At 43.2% G+C, this 18,371-nt stretch overlaps 1 protein-coding gene across 1 annotated transcript in view; it reads left to right on the top strand.

Moving 5' to 3' along the window:
• Window positions 1-18,371, top strand: part of CDHR1 (cadherin related family member 1) — a 52,834-nt gene that overhangs the window by 1,907 nt on the left and 32,556 nt on the right. Inside the window, 7 exon segments of the mRNA XM_040563526.1 lie at window positions 3,617-3,661; window positions 4,995-5,153; window positions 5,921-6,016; window positions 14,225-14,370; window positions 15,221-15,271; window positions 16,601-16,690; window positions 17,083-17,169. Coding sequence (XP_040419460.1) covers window positions 5,093-5,153; window positions 5,921-6,016; window positions 14,225-14,370; window positions 15,221-15,271; window positions 16,601-16,690; window positions 17,083-17,169 — 531 coding nt within the window. The 5' untranslated portion in view covers window positions 3,617-3,661; window positions 4,995-5,092.

Here is an 18,371-nt window from a genome sequence, read left to right on the forward strand (position 1 = left end):
AAATACTGACCATACATAACCTCCATAACCTGATCTTGGTCTGTGCATGCTTGGACAACACAAGTATTTCCTCCTCCAAGTTCTGGCTTGTAACCTCAGTAAGAACACAGTGCTGTCAGTTACTGGAACAAGACTTCGAGCTTCCTTCCTCTACCTTTTCAGTAGCGGTGAACACAAGTAAATGGTTTTACTGCAGGCAGACTTCCAGCTTTGGTTCCTTATAAATACGTTTATAGAAAAAAGGTCTCGCCCTCAGATTAGGTCAGGATTATAAAGACATTATCACAGGTGTGAGGTTGTGTACCTGCTCTCTTAGACTTGCTATCCATTTAGAAAATATGGGAAGTTTCTTGCTATATTTATTAATTTATATGTCAAATGTATATGGGATACATCAAAATAACCTGAACTTCTTACAGGAAGTGGCTAATTTGTTCTGGCAGCGGGGAGGATTGGAGTTTGGTGATCACAGCCAAGGTCTCAAATTACCATGGTCTAAAGCATGTATCTGATTAGATTTAACTACCATAAAGGCAGGACTGTTTGTCTTTTGTTATTCATACTATGAAACGCTAGTGTGAGTGGCTCAGGTTCCTTTGCTGCAAGGTCCCTGTGCACTTCCCATGGTTTCTTTCAGCAGCCAGACAGAAAATTTGGTGCTGTGCCAGGAGAATGTAAAGCTGGTTAATGTAGACTTCTTTGCTGCTGAAAACAGTCATCAGAAATAGTTATCAACACTCGTTCCTGGATTTCCAGCACCATCACTTGTACTCTGTAGTAATGGATGTTGGTGGAGAGTGGTGATGCCCCAATCTAAATTATCTCTGTGCTTTGGGGGTGGATTTTGAGGGGGAGAAACGATGTGGTTTGAACAGGCAAGACTTTTTAGCGTTGCTTTGTGTGTGGTGGGAGCTGCACGTTTAACTTTCTCAACTATCTGCTTACCATCTCTGCTGAGACAAAGAGCCCTCATACCACCTGCTCGGGTCCCAGCCAGAGAGCAAAACATCCAAGCAGCAAAGGGCATCTGTTACACTTGCTTTTCCTTAGCACGTTCTGCTGCTGTTAATACCTTTGGAGAACAGCTTGAAGAACTCTCACTTGTGCTGTGCTGTGGGACTTGCTAGTGAACTGACCCTTCAGTGTGCAAGAAATGGCCCAGCTGTGGTCACAGCTGTGTGAAACTCAGGGCTGTTAGGGTGTCAGCCTCACCTGTTGTGCGTGTCACAGGCCCCCCCTTCTCCACTTCCTCTGCTTTCAAAGCCAAGAACTCGCCTATCACATCTGAAGATGTGAAAATAGGGAGGATTTTAAAAAAGGTCTTGAAAATGACTTAGGCTCCATTTGTCTTCTTCTCAGCTATTTCCTCAAGCAATTCTAAGTGAATCACCCTCTGTAAAATGCCTCCAGAAATCACTGGTAACTCCCACAGCTCCTCGTCGCATCTGATTCAGGGACTGGAAGCCAGAGTGTAACTTGGACTCTTTCTGCACATGCTAATGTTTGCACGAAGTGCGCAGTGCTTTTGTGTTGAATTTATTTACACACATGCACAAAATGCAAAATATTCCTCTCCAGGATAACCCTTAATGTTGTATGCAGCCGGCATAGGAGGACAAGCGTAGGAAAACGAGTAGCTGGAGCATTTCTTACATGAATGTGGACTTCATTACTTAGCAAAACTGTCCAGAGTTTATAACGGGGGTTAACTCAAATGGAGGTAGGCATAAAATCTGAAGACTGAACATAGTTAATATAAAGCAAAGTGAGGCAGCAGATTATAATTTAATCTTTTTTTCTTTAATTTTATTTTTCTCTCATTCTTAATTTCTGTACGTATGTAAGCACCCAAAAACTGATTGAAAGGCAACTCAGTGAAAACCTCACATTGATATGCCAAGCAGGCACGCCCCAGGTCGGCGGCAGTGAGATGATTGCTCTGAGGTGGAAGGGCCACTCACGATACAGAAAGCAGAATTTATCTCTGTGCCTGCTCGATCTTTGCCCTCCGCTTAGGCTGCCAGCACAGGTGGCAGTGAGTGTCAGCTGGGTGCTTCTGACCGGGAGATGCACTTGCTTTTTGCCAGCTGTAAACTGGCCACCTCCTGCTCCCACAGGTACCACTGAGCTCAGCATTGGTATCGCCGCATAGTGTAAGGGGTTGTGGTCCTGTGCTATATTTCTTTCCAAGTTAAGGCCATTGGAAGCAGCTGTCCCCAGTGTCCTCTGCTACTCTGTCTCTTACCCTGGTCTTGCACACCAGCACCCATGGAGAGCACAACTGTACCCTCCTCTTGTACCCTAGGTTCTTGAAAGCTCAAAAAGATAAGAGGGCAGGAGCTGGCAGGGGCTTGTATGTGGTTAGTTTTCTTTCTGGATGATTTTAATAAAAGTTCAGGTTGTCCAACAAACGCTTGTAGATACTGCTGATCAGTGACCCAAACCCAGAACTTGTGTTCTGAAAATTTTGAACCTTTCTAGATTTGTTTTCCTACTGAGAAGTAAACAAACAAAACAGCTTGGGAAACAGACTGGTTCGGATCAGACGGGTGCATTTCATTCTTCTGTTTTGATTTTTGCTACTCAGTACTCTAAAAATATATGAAATGGAAGGTTTGTTCAACATAGAGTGGGATCCTGCCATTCCTACAAACATTACTCTCCTGAAACTCCCTCCTGCTCCCTTTCTTCCATAGCATATATTGATCGATATCAGCCTGGTTCCTTGTACTAGATTAAAGCAAGAATATTTTCTGACAGGAAAAAATATTATCTGATTGTTGCTACCCAGCTGTATTATCTTAATGTGTATAAAAACGTATTAGCTGTGTTTTCAAATTCTACAGGATTTAAGAGCTCAAACTCATTGCAATTCAGGACGAACAAGACATTTTGCTTCCTTGGAGATACAGGCCCTACAGATTTAGATCCCATGGGGATGCATCCAGGGGAACAGACAGCTACTAACTTTGGCGAGGATTCACCATCACTTTTCCTATGAAAACATTGCAGTAAAAGGTGTGTTATCAATTCCAGATTGAGGTGGCAGGTGAGAGGCAATTTAAGTGCTGTTTATGTTTCTTTTGGGGCACCATACAAAGGTGTTTTTTTTAATTTTTATCAGTGGTTCAGTATTACTGTTGACAGTGGTGCGGCATAGTTAAATCTGTAACAGGCTTAGATTTGTGTCTTCTTTTATGTGTATCCCTTCCCACACAATTTTCAGCTTTGGGTCACCATATCGTGAATTTAAATACACTGATAATACACATTTGTATTTCTTACCTGCCTGCTGCAGGTTGCACTGAGCTTTACAAAACCACTGTTGAAGTCACACATTGGTTTGATGTGGAGATGTTGCAAATGCTGCTGTGTAAGAGTAGCCATATGGAGTCACACAACAGGTCTGATCTTGTAAGAGGGAGTTAGGAAAGAAGTAAGATGACAAAGGCAGAGCAATTGTGTTTTTTTCCCGCTGGTTTAACTTTCAAGCTTCTGGCAGCCAGTAATTTAGTGCTGTACTGAGCCAGGATTTGTATCTGTATTGTCGTGGTTGCTGCTCACCGATGTACCTAGTCTTCATGAATCTGTCTAAAATATTCTGGATCTTTTCTAGGCTTTTGCTCTTTGTGCCATTCTCTGTCAAGTTCAACCGTGGATGGTGAGTTCTGTTAATATTTTTCATGAAATTTTTAATTCTGACTTTCTGGGAGCCTTACAGTTGATGTGTTTGGCCAGCAGAGATGTCTCAGGAGCACCATAGGCGCACAGAGTTACGTGGAGCGCACACACTCGGCGTGGCCAAGGGGCACTGCGGGCATAGGGTTGGCCTCTGGTCATCAGAAGGCCCTGGGGGTTCAGCAGCACCATCAGGTCCTCCTGCAGTGCTCTGCAACAGCAGCAGCTCTGCAACAGCAGCAGCTCTGCTGCAGCCCTCCCTGCAGGGACAGGGCTGCACAGCCACTGGAGCCGGCACCAGTCCTGGGTGCAGCCAGCACAGGTGTAAATCCTTCCTGTGTGCCAGGAAGAAAGGGTGACTCCTGTTACATTGAACAGTACTGCAATGGGGAACTCTGGTTCATTTCTTAAGTGTTTCTTTCAGGAACACTGCCAATTAAAAAGAAAATAGAACCAAGCACTCCGGTAACACAGCATTAAAGGGCAAGTGCTTTTCCTCAGGTCAACAGCTAAACCGCTGTGTAAAGATCCCCCTGACTGGAGGTATTACCACTGATCAAGTTCCTTGTAAGCATCCCAAAGCTTTTGCTGTGAACAACTTCCTAGGCTGGCTGTTTCTTTAGCTCTCTAATTTACTGGATGATAAATAAGTTTTAAATTAGTGGAGACACCTCTTATGTGCAGAAAACCAAAACAAGGTGGTGCAGAAAAGCTACTGTATGAAGTTTTTTCCATGAGATGTTTTTTGTGTGTTGGTTAAAAAATGCTTGATGAATGTAGAAGATATTTTCAGAAACGCGTGCGTTTTGATGAGGCCAGCTTGCAAAAGGAACATTTGACTTCTGCATTTTTAGTATGTAATTTTGTCTGGTTTTGGCTATCATAAATGTAATTGTTTCCTTTAAAACGGCAACAAAGATATTTACTCTTTGCTGCTAGTGTTATATTTTCTTTTTCTGTAGTTTCTCACAATTACCAAATCTAAAGTAAAGAGAAACCTCTTCTAGCTCTCAAAAATAGAAGACTGGCTTAGAGCATTAAAGATAGAGTTCAGAAAGAAAACAGCTTTCAGATTTACCTTCTCTCTGACTTTTGCATTTGGACAGCATAAATACGGAGCTAACAGCAGAACCTGTGAGAGTTGCACTGATTCCTCCAAATCTTGTCTTAGAAATGAGTCCCACAGCTCCCTGCAAAGTAATTGGTCTAATTAGGTGGTAGGAAGGAGCTTCTTTAAATTCCTCAGAAATTAAGACGTGTCATCCGCTTAACATCTTAGCATCTGTTACTGCCTCTTGCACATTTCTCCACTACAGCAGTCTGAAGGACACTTTCCTGGACCTTTGAGAAAAATAAATAAATAAATAAATAAACCCCTTGAAACAGAGAAGAAATTAGCCCTTTCTTCAGTGGGATGAAGCATGTAAGGCATTTCACCCCCTCCTTATTCCTCAGTTTGGTGCACGTATGCCTGGGTGAGTACAATAATCACTTTAAATAAAAATATAGGAGGATACGGGCATAACCTTAAATTCTGTAGCAATCCTTACTGATGTGGTCATGTTGTCCTGAAATATCTTCCGTGGCAGCTGCTGACCCCTGTGAATTGATACCCTCTGTGCTTATATATTTGTACTTTTATTTCAAACGGGCTATTTTGAATCTCTTACAGTCAGTCAGTAGACAGACAACTAACATGCTTTTTGTTCTTTTTTTTTGTTTTTTTTTTTTTCTAAACTTTGCTGTTGTCTGGCAGCAAGTAAGTAACAATTTAATTGTGGCTAATTGCTCCTGCAGTAGGCATAATATTAAGGCAGAATGTGTTTAGAATACTGTGTGAAGTACCAAGGCACTGGGAAAGTTTCAGATTTGCGTGTGTAGCATAGGGGAGAGGCATACAGTCATTGCAAGTTGAAAAGGTTAATTTTGCAATGAAAATGTCTGGATCTGATTGAGATTTCTTAGAGATCCTGCTACTTGATTTGTTTCTGGTAGTGGTTTTTTATATGCTCTCTTTCTCTTTTTGCTGCTGTGTGAATTTTGGCACAGTAGCATGCAGAAGTAACTTTATTTAAAATATCTGTACAGATACAATTCAGAAAGTCCATTGCAGCAACTGGATATCTTATGTGCTCGTAGTATTCCCAAAACAGTTCTTGTTTACTGAGAGTCAGTTAACAAAGCTAGATAACTGCCACCAGTGAAATGCTTTTCTTTGGCTTCTGTTTTGTTTTGATTGCAGTTCAGGCAAATTATGCCCCCTATTTCTTTGATAATGGAGCCAGAAGCACAAACGGGAACATGGCACTTCTGAGCCTTTCGGAGGACACACCTGTTGGTCAGTATTAACATGGATATGTTTAAATTGTGAAACTGGAGCTGTTTGCTCTTTTGATTAGCAACATACATTTTGTCGCAGGCGTTGTTATATACTGTGGGTTTGCATGTTTTTTTCTCAAGCATTTAATTGGTCTCAATTTAAAACGACATGTTTGAATTTAAAGCACGAAATTTAGCTCCCCTTTTCTTGGTCCATGAATCTATTAACAACGTCAGAGCACAGACCTTTGGGATCGTCTCATCAATTCTGTAAATGTTTATAAGAAAGCATAGTTGCTAATAATTTTATCAGCCTTGATAAAAGCAACCTATACGTTGAAAAGTAACAGAAGCATGATTTTCTTTAAAGTTATCGCATTTTTCATGTTTACAGTACAAATGGTAGAAAATGTTTCTACTCGGAGTGAAAATTGCTTTGTCTAAATAAGTGATTTTTAAAAAAAAACAGATACAGTTTTGTTTACTGAAAATTAGAAAACTGGTACATTTTTCAACTATCAATATTTTGAGGCAGATGTATTTATGCTTTTTTAAAAAAAAAAAAAGATGATTTATAATCAACATTTTCCTTGGTGAAATAATAATTTCCTAACATCTAAAAAATTTAATGTAAAATATATCACAGTGATGAAGACTACCTTTTTTCCAAGTGTAATGCTGAGGTTTTGTTTAGTATTTGCCACGGGTTGTCTGTAGCTGTTGCAGGTAAAGAAAAGTATTTAGCCATTGCAAACTGAGCACCAAAGCACCCATTTATTATCAGCCTTGTGTGAAGAGGAGAGAGATGCATGGAGGGGTGTACCCCAAAACCTCCCCTCCCAGGTCTTAGGCAGTGTGCTGGGGGTGAGGGCAGGATCCAGAGGGCACAGTCTCCTCTGAAGTCCAACGCTGCTGCCTTCATCATCCTAAATATGACCATGGCACTCATTGCTTGGAGAAGTGGCTGCTTGGGGTTTGCTCCAAACCTCTATTTCTGGCCCAGTGGTGTAAAAGCCAGCCACGATCCATGCTGGACATGTTGGGGGGTGAGGAGGGGATGGTTGGGAAGCAGTGACTCCTTTTGCTGTTCAACCAGAACGGAGGAGCGGGAGAAAGCATCACATAGCGTAGAAATGACGCATCTAGCGGATTAACTTGAGGCAAGCTTGCTTATGATGCAGCAGGGCTTCACTATAAGCTCAGTCAGGCTCAAGTGGAAACCTCAGCTGAAGGCCGACAGTGTTGTAGTGGCACATGCAAAAGCCAGAGGCAGACCAAGAGGCTGTGATTAGCGCCATACCTTTGCCCAGCTTCATCTGCAAGACACACTTGCTCTACCTTAGCAATGAGGACAGCTCTGCTTGGTGCTGGAGCAAGGATGGCCCATGGAACTGCTTGTCTGTTAGTGTAGATAAGGCTTGTAATGCTGGATACTTGCTGAAACAAAATGGGACCCCTGATCCAGTTTGTTTGGGGTGACGTTTGCCATTGCCACCCCTCAAACCACAGGCAGTACAACTCACTTGCCTCCTGACTGCCATCCCCTGGTGTGGTGCCTGCTCGCAGGCATTTACAGAGCATCAGCCTCTCCCTGCCACTGCTGGGGGCCTCCAGCCACCTGCGTGGAGATGGGGAGCTGAAGATGGCACTAAGCTGCAGCACAGTCAGAAATGTCCCTCCTAGCAGGACTGTAGTGCCACAGTTCCACTCAGGTGACAGCACTCCCTGCAGCAGTGGATTGTGTCAGTGATTTTCTAGTGCTGGGACACCGTGCAGCTGGTCTGGGGCTGCAGGTGGGCAGAAAAGGAGCATGTGCGTGCCTAGATGGCAGAACGGCAGTGCGAGGGCTCGGAGGCTGTGTTAGTATACGTGCAGCTAGCCTGAGCAAGGATAGGCAAATACACACCGGGCTTTTACGTGTGCTTTGGTAACACAGCAACCAGGCTAGGTGCACAGAGCTCCCCAGGGTGTTTATGCTTTGGTTACAGCTGTGGTAAAGCTCAAGCTGCTCCATCTGTCGTGCCGCTGTTTCTCATGCTTGCTGGCTTTGGCCAGAGTGTGTTTACATTGGCTAGCCTCTACTTCTAGTCTGCTTTATAAATGTACTTTAAAAGACAAGAGAGAAGCAACTTGTGGTTTAAATCTCGAAAGGTGCTACCAAAAGTGTTTTGCTGAGGTGAAGGATCTGGAGTTGCTGAGTTCAGACTTTTGCAAAGGGCCTAGAGAAGCCTGTGCCAAAGGAAGATATGCTTTTGAGGAGTCCCTGTGTGCTGGCTTTGCCATGCAGCTGCAAGTATTTTTTTTGGCCTGTAGTTCTCAGGGCACCTTGCCTAAAAGCTCTGAGTACTGCAGGATCCTCTCTGCTGAAAGCACTTGAGGAAATGCCCTTGGGACACGGCTACTTGGGGCTTGCTCAACGCAAACTGCTGCTGCTGCTACCCACAGCCCACGTCAGCACAGGCACTCCTCAGGGATGGTTTGGCAGGGGGCTCCGAGAGCAGAGCATGAACAGCGCTGGCACTTCGGTGCTGTGGTGCCCACTGGGCTTTTGGCTTTGCTCTTTGTGAGGGGTCTCATGCTGTTGCTGTTGCTCTTCGTCCCTCTGCCTTGTTCTTTCTCTGGAAGGAGGGGAAGGATTCTGGTCTCCCATGTCCATGCACAGTCCCAAGCGTCCACGCTCCAGCAGTCATCTTTCAGTCCTGAGCAGGATGATCGGTGACAAAGCAGGGGCATTAAAACCTTTGTAGGTTTGGTTCTGAATGGCTTCACTCAGCATTGGTTTAGGTGCTGCAAAACAGGGTGGGTTGGCGTTTGGTCTTCTCTGTGCTTACTCAGAAGCTGGAGCATAGGCAGGAAAAGCTTTCTTGGCTGTGCCTCAGCAGCAGCCAGTGTCTGATGTGAGCAATGCCATCAACCGCAGCTTTAATAAGCCTCCAGGAATTTTATAGTCTTTGGCACTGCTAAGATGACAAGCAGTTGGCAGTGTTGTGTATTAGTTAAGATCCCCAGCATCTGTAGGCAGGGGGCATGCGCTATTTCAGAGCACCAAAAGGAGATGATGGTTTCTCTGTGTGACTGTAGAAAGAGAAATTGAAGTGATACAGCAGCAAGAACGCATCAAATTCAAGAAAAACGCATTTTCATGCTCAAACCATCTTTTACTCGACCTTCATTTGCCCTCTGGTATTTTGCCTACTTGCAGGTAGTTGTGGTCTATCAAGTTACATACATTGTGACATAAGTTATCATAAAGAAAGCAATTGCTATTACTGTGTGAAAGCCTGAAATTGCCTGTGCATTTCCAGATCTCATTTAAAGCTGCAGAGCATGAGACAATGTAAGAAGGGCCAGAACAGCAGCACACTCCAGCAGCAGACATAAAAATGGGAAAAGTTAGGAACTGAGATAGCAGTTGTGGTTTGTGGGACTGTCCCATAGGGCAGGTGGGGTTGTTCAGGGATGAGCTCTTTGCAAAGAGCTCTCTTTGTACATATAAAATGTACCTGTGCCGCTAATCAAGGTTTTATGGCATGTGTGAGATGTTATTTCAGGTTGTTTTCCTCATCTTACCTCATTAATCCTGTAAGCCCTCACAGTAGGACATTGACAAGACTTGCAAAGCAAGGGATTGATGCATACTCATAAGGCCTAAGTTCATTACTTTCTCAAAGCCCAAGCATCATGTCTGGAGATTTTTGCATGCCTTTCATGCTTGCATTTATTTTTGTTTTCCCCCATGCCCCACGTATACACTGCCTCCCCATTAAAAGCCGATTTGTGGTGGCACTTTGTGATCAAAGCCCCCAGCTGCCTGCCACCTGACTGACCACCTCAGATCCCTCTGTCCTTCAAGCCTCCCAAGTTGTTCCTGCAGGCTCCTGATCTGGTTTCTTTCATCACTCATGGCTGGCTGTGGAGGCCTGTCTTGTCCTCTCTGGTATCCATCATTCCTCCTGTTTCTATTACCCTGATCCAACTGATGGTCCCCTAGCAGGCAAGAGTTCCTGCTGTTGTTCCTGGGCCTTCCTTCAGTGCTCAGAAATCGCCCCCTGGCAGTGTGCTCTCTGTGGTTTTGTATTTCATCCATCACAAACATAGTAGCTGAACCCTGCCCACAATTTATTTCCTGCCCCCATCACAAAAAATATCTGAGTGAAAGAATTAGCATGCTTCTCTTTTAGATAACAATTGTTTGCTGACTATGCAAACAGATGTGGACCAATTAGCCCAAGTTTTGTCTTGACATCTAGAGACCCACCATGGCCTCACATTCAGATTACTCCAAAAAGGGTAAATTTTCTGAAGGTGCAAAAATATTCAGCTTTTTGCAAAAACTAAAAGCCACAAATTTTCCCTAAGAAAATTAGGAGCTCCCAGAACAAATTTGTTAAATGCAGCCAGCCTTCTACATCACTGTAGCAGAGGTAACACTACACAAAATGGCGTGCTTGCTGCTGTACCCCAGTCTCCCCACCATAGGGTCTCAGCTGTGGGTCTTCGGGCTGCTCCTCTGTGGTCTTGTCTCTGCTTTGCCAGCCACCGCAGTGTGCTGGGACAGGAGGGAGCAGGAGTCACCGGGGGCACTCGGGAGGCAGCAGGAGCTTGTAGCAAGTGGGTATGGTGCAGGTTTTTGGGTAGTCTTGGTGTCTATCCATGTCATCCGGGAGCTCTGCTTTCCTTGGGGTGACCTCACAGTCTAAAACAGGCATCTGTGGGCTTTGTGTTAGTTGTTCATTGCCCCTTCTAGCGGGGAGATAGATGGGCATTTGGCTGAGACGGGTGGAGAACAGGCGAATAACCCCAGGCGAGATGGTATTTGCTGTGACACTGGGAGCACAAGTGTCCTGTCCTGGGAGCATGGCCATGTACATCCCTCTCAGCATCTTGTTAACAGATGTCAGCTGTGGTGGCAAAGGAAGACGGGGAGCGAACATGAGTCCAAAATGTGCCTGGCCTGTTTAACTTGGCAAGGAGGGGATTTGTTTGCAGAGCATTGCATAGCAGAGAGGGAGTGCGTGTCTTCAGCGAGAGGGCAGAAACAGCCTCAGAGCACGCAGACAGAGGCTGGCCGCGAATAAATTTGGTAGAAATGAAGTAAAGTGAAGAAATAATATCAGGGGACAGCCATTCAGCCTGAGTAGCAGGAGCAAAGAGCAAATCGCTTTTAAGATGGACTAGAAAAATAGGGTGAAAGTCTGGCATGGCGCCTGGCAAGCAGCTGTAGCAAGGAGCAGTGTGCAGCTCCCCGGGACATCCCCAACCCAGCCTGCTGTGCCATTCCCAGGTGCTCGGGGTGTGCAGCGCATCCGTCAGGGCCCTTACACCACACTCACCATGTCCCTGGCTAAAGATTCTTCCATTCCCTTATCTTTCTGACAGGGAACGGCTGTTTACTTGGTGCTCCCTGATAAGATTTTGGCTCGGTGTTTCATTTATTTTCTTTTCAGTAAGTGGAGGCAGCACGCTGAGAGGAGATTTTTAATTGGCTTTAACACTATGCTGAGAAGCATTCCCGGGGTGTTAATGATATAGAGAGCATTGTGCAGTGAAATTGCAGTTCAGACAAAATTAGGAACTGTAATGAGGTAGAAGAGAAATTTTGATCCACAATCCAATTTGAAAGGCACACAAGTACCCTGTGTTATGAAAAATGAAGTATCAGTTTTAGCTAGGAAGCAAACTTGCTCAGAAACCTCAGTAATCTGAGCCTGGATCAATATCAATGTTTCTCCTCACTTCTAGCAACAAGAAAATTCCTGTTTTTCTCAAAAGAAAATTCCTAGAAGATGCTGGAGAGAAAATTATCAGATTAGAAGAACAAGTCTAGCAGGTTCAGGTGTGTTCACCTGAACTTTCACAGTCCTGTTCTTCTCTAACACATGCCTGGCCATCCCTGAGGAGCGCTTGGCAGCGGTGGTGGCGTGGGGCAACCCCAGTCCCAGCACTGGGCCGCGTGCCCGGTTGTCACCCACAGGCTGTGAAAGACCACAGACATGGGTCGTGGTGTCCATCCTGCTTCTCCACTGGACAGGCAGTGCTGCTCAGCAGCTGCAGACACCTCCATGTGCTGGAAACAGGCAGGACAGGCAGCAGTGTATGAAGTGGAAGGGACAGGACAAGTGAAAAAGAAGGGCACAGAAGCAATTAAGAAGTAAAAACTTCTAGTGACAGAAAAAGGACAAAAAAGAGTTGGTCTGAAAACAGTTGATGCCTGAATTCTTCATTTGGACCTAGCTGTGCTACTGAGAGAGCTTTTGAAAAACAAGAACAAATGCGATCAGTGCTGGGGCTGTACCTTTAACAGTCTTGAAACTTCTATCTCCTCTGTAGACAGCTATATCGAGAGGTGGGTGTCCTCTTAGGACACTGTTTTGAAACAATCCCAGTTTATTCCTCTCCTTACCTTTCTTTTTATGTATACAGTTCAGGTGTTATGGTAAGAGAAGTCTCATCATACTGCTCATTGTCTTTCCCTAAAAACAACACAGATGTCCTGTAATTTCCTTCTCTGTTTTGTGGGATATGTCTACCAAAATTGTGGAAAGCATTTTTGCAGTTTTGTAAACCTGTTTTGCAAACCCTGAATATTTGTTGGCTGGCTGAGCTAGCTCATAATAGAGTCTGTTGTATGTGTTCTACATGCTCATTGTTTTTTTAACTTTTTTTTCTGTACAAAGTTGCCCAGATAATTGCCCTGATAATCACCATAAGAGAGGTCACTTGCAAGTGAGCACAGATCCAGCATGGCTTTGCATAATCTCTTGCTGTGCAGACAGCAACAGCTATATTTTCTAAGTATCAGTGCTGATGTCTGGATGTTGTGTGTTCATTAAGCTTGCCAGTTTTCTGCTTCATGTCAAGAAATAAGCAAATGAGGTTGCATTACAAAACTAAAGAAAGCTTCAAGAAGCTTACCTGTCTGTGCATTGGCAGGACCTCAGCCAAAGCTCTGGAGTTAAACATATATATGGGGCTGGTCAGTGAAAAACTCCACTGCCACTGCAGTGAGGATATGTGAAAAAGGTTATGACTTCTGCTCATAGAATTAAAAATCCATCAGACTTAGGGTCAGAGTAGTTAAAACTGGAATCTTCTGGGCTCTCTTTGACAGTGTTCTGCCCTAACTTTGTTAACTTACTTAGCAGTGGTCATTCCATCCTATCTCTGTGTCCTGTGCAAAAGCAAAACACAGCACCAACCAGTCATTCGTAGTATTTCCAATTTAAAGAACTTTGTTAGAAGCTTGTTAGAACTTTGTTAGTTTGTGTTCTGAACCTCTACGACTTAGATATCTCAGATAAGTTATCCACATTGCATCAGACTGCTAGGAGGAAAAAGAAAACGAGCGTTTTATATATCAGGCTCAGTTAACTGATAATTGTAAAGTGCTTGAAGTTACTTGGGTGAGGATACTAATGCACATTAGAATGACAAACATCTGAGTTTAAAAAAAGTAATGCTAATAAACCCGCAGCATGTTTTGAAAATGTGGGTGTTATAACTCCCCCAGAAAATATCACTTCTGATAAACAAAGTCGCTTTACTGCAAAAACTGGCACCAGCTTTTCAAATGTTTAAAAATAGAAATAACATTCTCTCTTTCCCCAGCTTGTGAAGGAAATACATTGATGAATTTAGAGAATTTATTCATTGTTATGTGCATGAGTGGGTGTGTTAAGTAGAAAATCTAATGAGAGGGAGCTAATGAGGGGGAGCTAAGCAGGAAAGAAGACTTTTGCATCTAGTTCTGAAAGTGGAAAAGTCGGCAAATGTCCTTGCGTCTCCAGAGTCTGGGCCCTGTTCTGTGTGAGTGCTGCCTTCAACTCCTGGGCTCCTCTACCTGCTAGTTTGCAACTTCATTGTTCCCATAGAAAAAGGTGTGTGAGGGCCCTACAACAGCATCACTTCAGGCTCACCTGTGTTGATAGTTAGTCAAGAACTTATCTGTGTCATCACTACGATGCAGACAGTATTGATCTATGTGCAATTGCACAGGAAAGGGCCCTAACTGAGAGAAACCAGCACTGATGAATTCGGTTTAACCATGAGGCTAAAAAGTGACAATCAGGACTATTGAACAGTCTATGTACTTGTATTTCCCAGTAAGTGGGTTTGATGCACAGAAGCTTTGCTTGCTACAGGAGGGCTGAGTTCTTAGGGAGCAAATCAACAAAGTGTTCACTGACTGAACATTTCCCTGTGGTTACGTCACTGGTCAATTTTTCAGGTACCTATGTGTATACCCTGAATGGAACTGATCCTGAAGGAGATCCCGTGATGTATGGCCTGACCTATGAAGCTGGATCAAGACGCTACTTTTCTGTTGACAGAAACCTTGGAAATGTTACACTGATTGAAGAACTTGACAGAGAGGTAGAGTACAGCAAAATGTCACCACTTTGCGTATTCATGGAATTTCCTTATGTTTCCATTGATCAATGGCTGTGAGGGGCAACATCAATTTGTGTCACCTGAAACATGTAATTTACTTCATAATTCTGAGACATGATAATTCACCCATCAGGTTGTTTTCCAGTTGACTTGCACCACTAACGCTACTATCTAACTTGTTGGCAGCTCTGGGCTTTTTTCATCTTTTGCCAAAAGAGAAGTTTATATTTTATTCCTATCTTCCCCGACCCTCACCCCATCAAGAACAGTCCTATAATCCTCAGGCAGAATCTGTATTTCTTTAGGACTCTCCTGTCATTAGGAGAAAGTAGAGATTTATGAAAGCAGTGTTCCGGGACACTTTCCTAGTTACATGTAGCGCTTTGACCCATAACCATGTGGGTTAAAGATGTTCCCAGCAACAGTGGCCTAAAGGCAACCTTATTGCAGGAACACAGGCATAATCATCACGTATGCTTTGCAGCAAAGAGTACGCAATACTTAGTAAACCCTTCAAAATACTGTATACTAAGAATTTTGAACACACAATGTTGTTTTAGGAAGCGTTTCTTCAAAAAGATGACTGATTTTTCACAAGCACTTTATAGGACAATATGAATTCCCAGAGCACCCATCTCTTGACAGTAGCTCCAGAAAGTCCAAGGAGCCCTTTAGCTGAAGCCCCTGAGGGGTCTCTTTAGTCTCTCCTGTGATGGTTTTGTGGTATCAGTTGTTATTTTCATGTACCTGCTGAAATATGTTTAAATCTGCAGTTCATTTTCCAATAACGGCAGAACCTTCTCTCTAACAAATGAATTTTATTGGTTTACAGAAAGAAGATGAGATTGAAGTTATTGTCAGTATTTCAGATGGCCTGAGTACAGTAAGCATTTAATTATACTCTAACTTGTCAAACAGTCCACCCTGCAGTTGTACCTCCTCCCATTAAATTACCTTACAGGGACTATCTCATTTTATCAGAAAACAATCTCATTAGAGTTTTACCTCCTGTTTCAGGAGCCACTGAACTGCCAGTAACTCAGGTCTCACTCCAGCTCCTTACTCAGCTGTTTGAGGATAATTACAGTGTACTGTGAGCTGAAAGCTTGACTTAGTGGCCTACAGAATAAAAGCAGCTTCCTACAAAGTTTCGCTGTCAGCTCAGTGGGATTCATAACTAAGAAGGAGCTGAAGGCTTTTTGGAGAAATATGTGACATTACAGGAACCTACTGTTAGACACATGAGAACTGACTGTCCCTCCACCCCCGCAATGTTTCTCTAGTATGGCATTAAGAAGATTTGCCTAGGCTAGCTAAGGTGGTGAGGTTTTTCGTCTGCTGCTGAATAAAGCTTTGATCATGTCTAATCTTTAAGGGCTTAACTGAGGCATTGCACAAGCATCCAGTCCTAGTTCTACAAACTTCCTTGGTGTTTTCAGTTTACAGACACGCTCTCACAGTCAGGATGTTAGTCTGCCGGTAAGAGGACCTGGGCTTCATCACTAGAGGAGCAACAAAAGTGGGACCCTCTTACTGTCCACAGAACTGGATAACTCTAGAGCTTTTTCTCATCTCAAACAAATGAAGTGAGATTACCGCATGCTTGGGAGACACCCAAGTCCTACAGGCACAACTACCCCCACAATCTCCATAAATAGCTACTAATGGGATCGCATCCACCTGCCCACTTTGTAGACAACTGGGAAGTTCATCAAATATACTTGCATCCATATTTTTAGAAAAAGAACATGCATTTTCTTCAAGGTAGATTCTTAAATATTAAAAACATGCATTTGTTACATCCAAATTATGCATGCTATTAACCTAATATGATACAAACAAGGCATTAATGAATGCTCTGGGCTGTCAGTACCAACCTGTACACTGTCTTTTATGTATTCCCATAAAATATATCATGGTATCTTGAATGCCGTAAAGAAGATGACTTACGAAAATCAGCCCTGATCTATAACTTTATAAAGTACTCTAAGACTCCTTATTTAGTTTAGAGATATCTGCATGCTCTCCACACAGCTAATTCTTCTGGATTTTGTGGTTTTCTGTTTTCTCTTTTATATACTCAGTTTTGGTAGTGCAAAGGCATCCTATTACAAAATTTTTCATTGCCTTTGGCTACACCTTAGTAGGCAAATGAACAGATTTTGTTGTAAATCAGCTTGACATATAACATGTTCTTCATATTCTACTCCAGGTTTCGGAAAAAGTTAGGATCCTCGTAACAGATGCTAATGATGAGAGCCCAGAGTTCATCAATACACCTTACATAGTCCAAGTGCCAGAGGTTTGTGAAGTTTCTTTGCATACTATATTTCAATAGAATGTAAAGAGGAACTAGTTTGTTTTCAGTCAAGTAACAAAATCAGCAGAACTAATTGGCATTGTTTTGTTTTGGGATTTGGGCAGGAATTTAGTATTTACTGCAAACTTAGGGAACAAGTTAGCAGATTTCCTGACGTGTTTATTCCAGAAAGTTTTACTTGTTTCTTGGTCTTCTCCAGTTTCTTCCATTCTTAATCTCTTCCCTCTTTTCCTTCTGCTCTTCGGTCCCCTCATTCATTTATATTCTTTCTACTAGCTCTCTTTTTCTGCCTCTTTGCATGCTCACTTTTCATTTTTTCCAACTCCCCTAATTTGCCACTTCTGTCTGACTCTGGTACCTCTTTCTGGTCACAGAACACTCCCTCTGGCAGCAGTATCTTTAAGATCGAGGCAGTGGACAGAGACACTGGTTCTGGGGGAAGTATCACATACTTCTTGCAGGTAAGGTATTGCCTGTACCTTCAAAAAACATCTCTCTCCTAAGATATAGAGGATCGAACTGCTAGTAGTGTCTGTAGGACCAATTTTGTACTGTGCACCAGAAAACAAGCTTTGACAAATTGGATATTGTCTGGTGAGCAGCCAAGTGCAGTCCAACAGGCAGGGGTTGGAGCTGGGGTTGCCACTGTCACTCCTGTGCTTGCCAGCGGGAATCCTTGCAGCACAGCTCCTGTTGGCCCCTTTGGAGTGACGGAGAGAGCAAGTCTAATTTCTAGTCTTGTGTGCACGTGGGATTTCAAAAGCATGAAATTGCTTTCTTTAGAAAGCAAAATGCATTGGAAACCCAAATCTGCACTTGGATGTAGCAGACTGGTACATCACTGTAAAATACTGGGTACTAAGTCTCCTCACTGACAAAGCCCAATGCCTGCTTGAAACCAGCCTTTCAGGTATCGCCCACTGGTGAAGAACAGAAAGGGCTCTGTATGTAAAGCTGAACTTCTGTATTATAGACCCCTTGCATGCCAAAAGTACAACTTCTTGCATGATGTCCTTCAAATTCCTTCTTCCTATGAGCAGCTTCTTCCAGACGAGCTGCAGTTCCCCTTAGTCAAGAGACAATAAAATAAAAACCAAAACAAAAACCGATCAGTTGCAATGTTTACCTTGGATACAATACAGAAACAAGTTGGAATATATTTGCATAGCACTAAAGCTAATGTTGTGAAGACCTTGGACCTACTGTGAAAGAACACCTTGTTGAAATTTAGTTTTGATTTCACCGATTATGATCCAATTAAAATGCAGTATGTGCAGGATTCAGTTTTACACGGGGCTTTTTCCAGAAAGCTGATAGACTCTGAAGCCAAGGAACAGCTATTTCAAACTTGTGTCTACCTAATATATTTGTATACCAAAAAGCATACTAAATATGTGTATTTGTTGAAAAAATGCTGCTATATCTTTTGGCACAATTTATGGGAATTCTCAAGTTGTGCAGAAAAAAATTTCTTTGAAAGTCTGGTGTGGGCAGGCGGTGACATCCATCAAAAAGACAAAGATTATCCAACAGTAGCAATTGTGTATGGAAACCCAAACAGAGCTGTGTTCATGGATAGCTCCAGTCGGGCAGAAGGGAGGGTGACATTTTTAGGCTCTTTTGAAAAACGGATGTCTTTTAGGTGTTTCTTTTGGAAAATCAC

The sequence above is a fragment of the Cygnus olor genome, chromosome 7, assembly GCF_009769625.2.
Source record: "Cygnus olor isolate bCygOlo1 chromosome 7, bCygOlo1.pri.v2, whole genome shotgun sequence".
Taxonomy (NCBI): Eukaryota; Metazoa; Chordata; class Aves; order Anseriformes; family Anatidae; genus Cygnus; species Cygnus olor.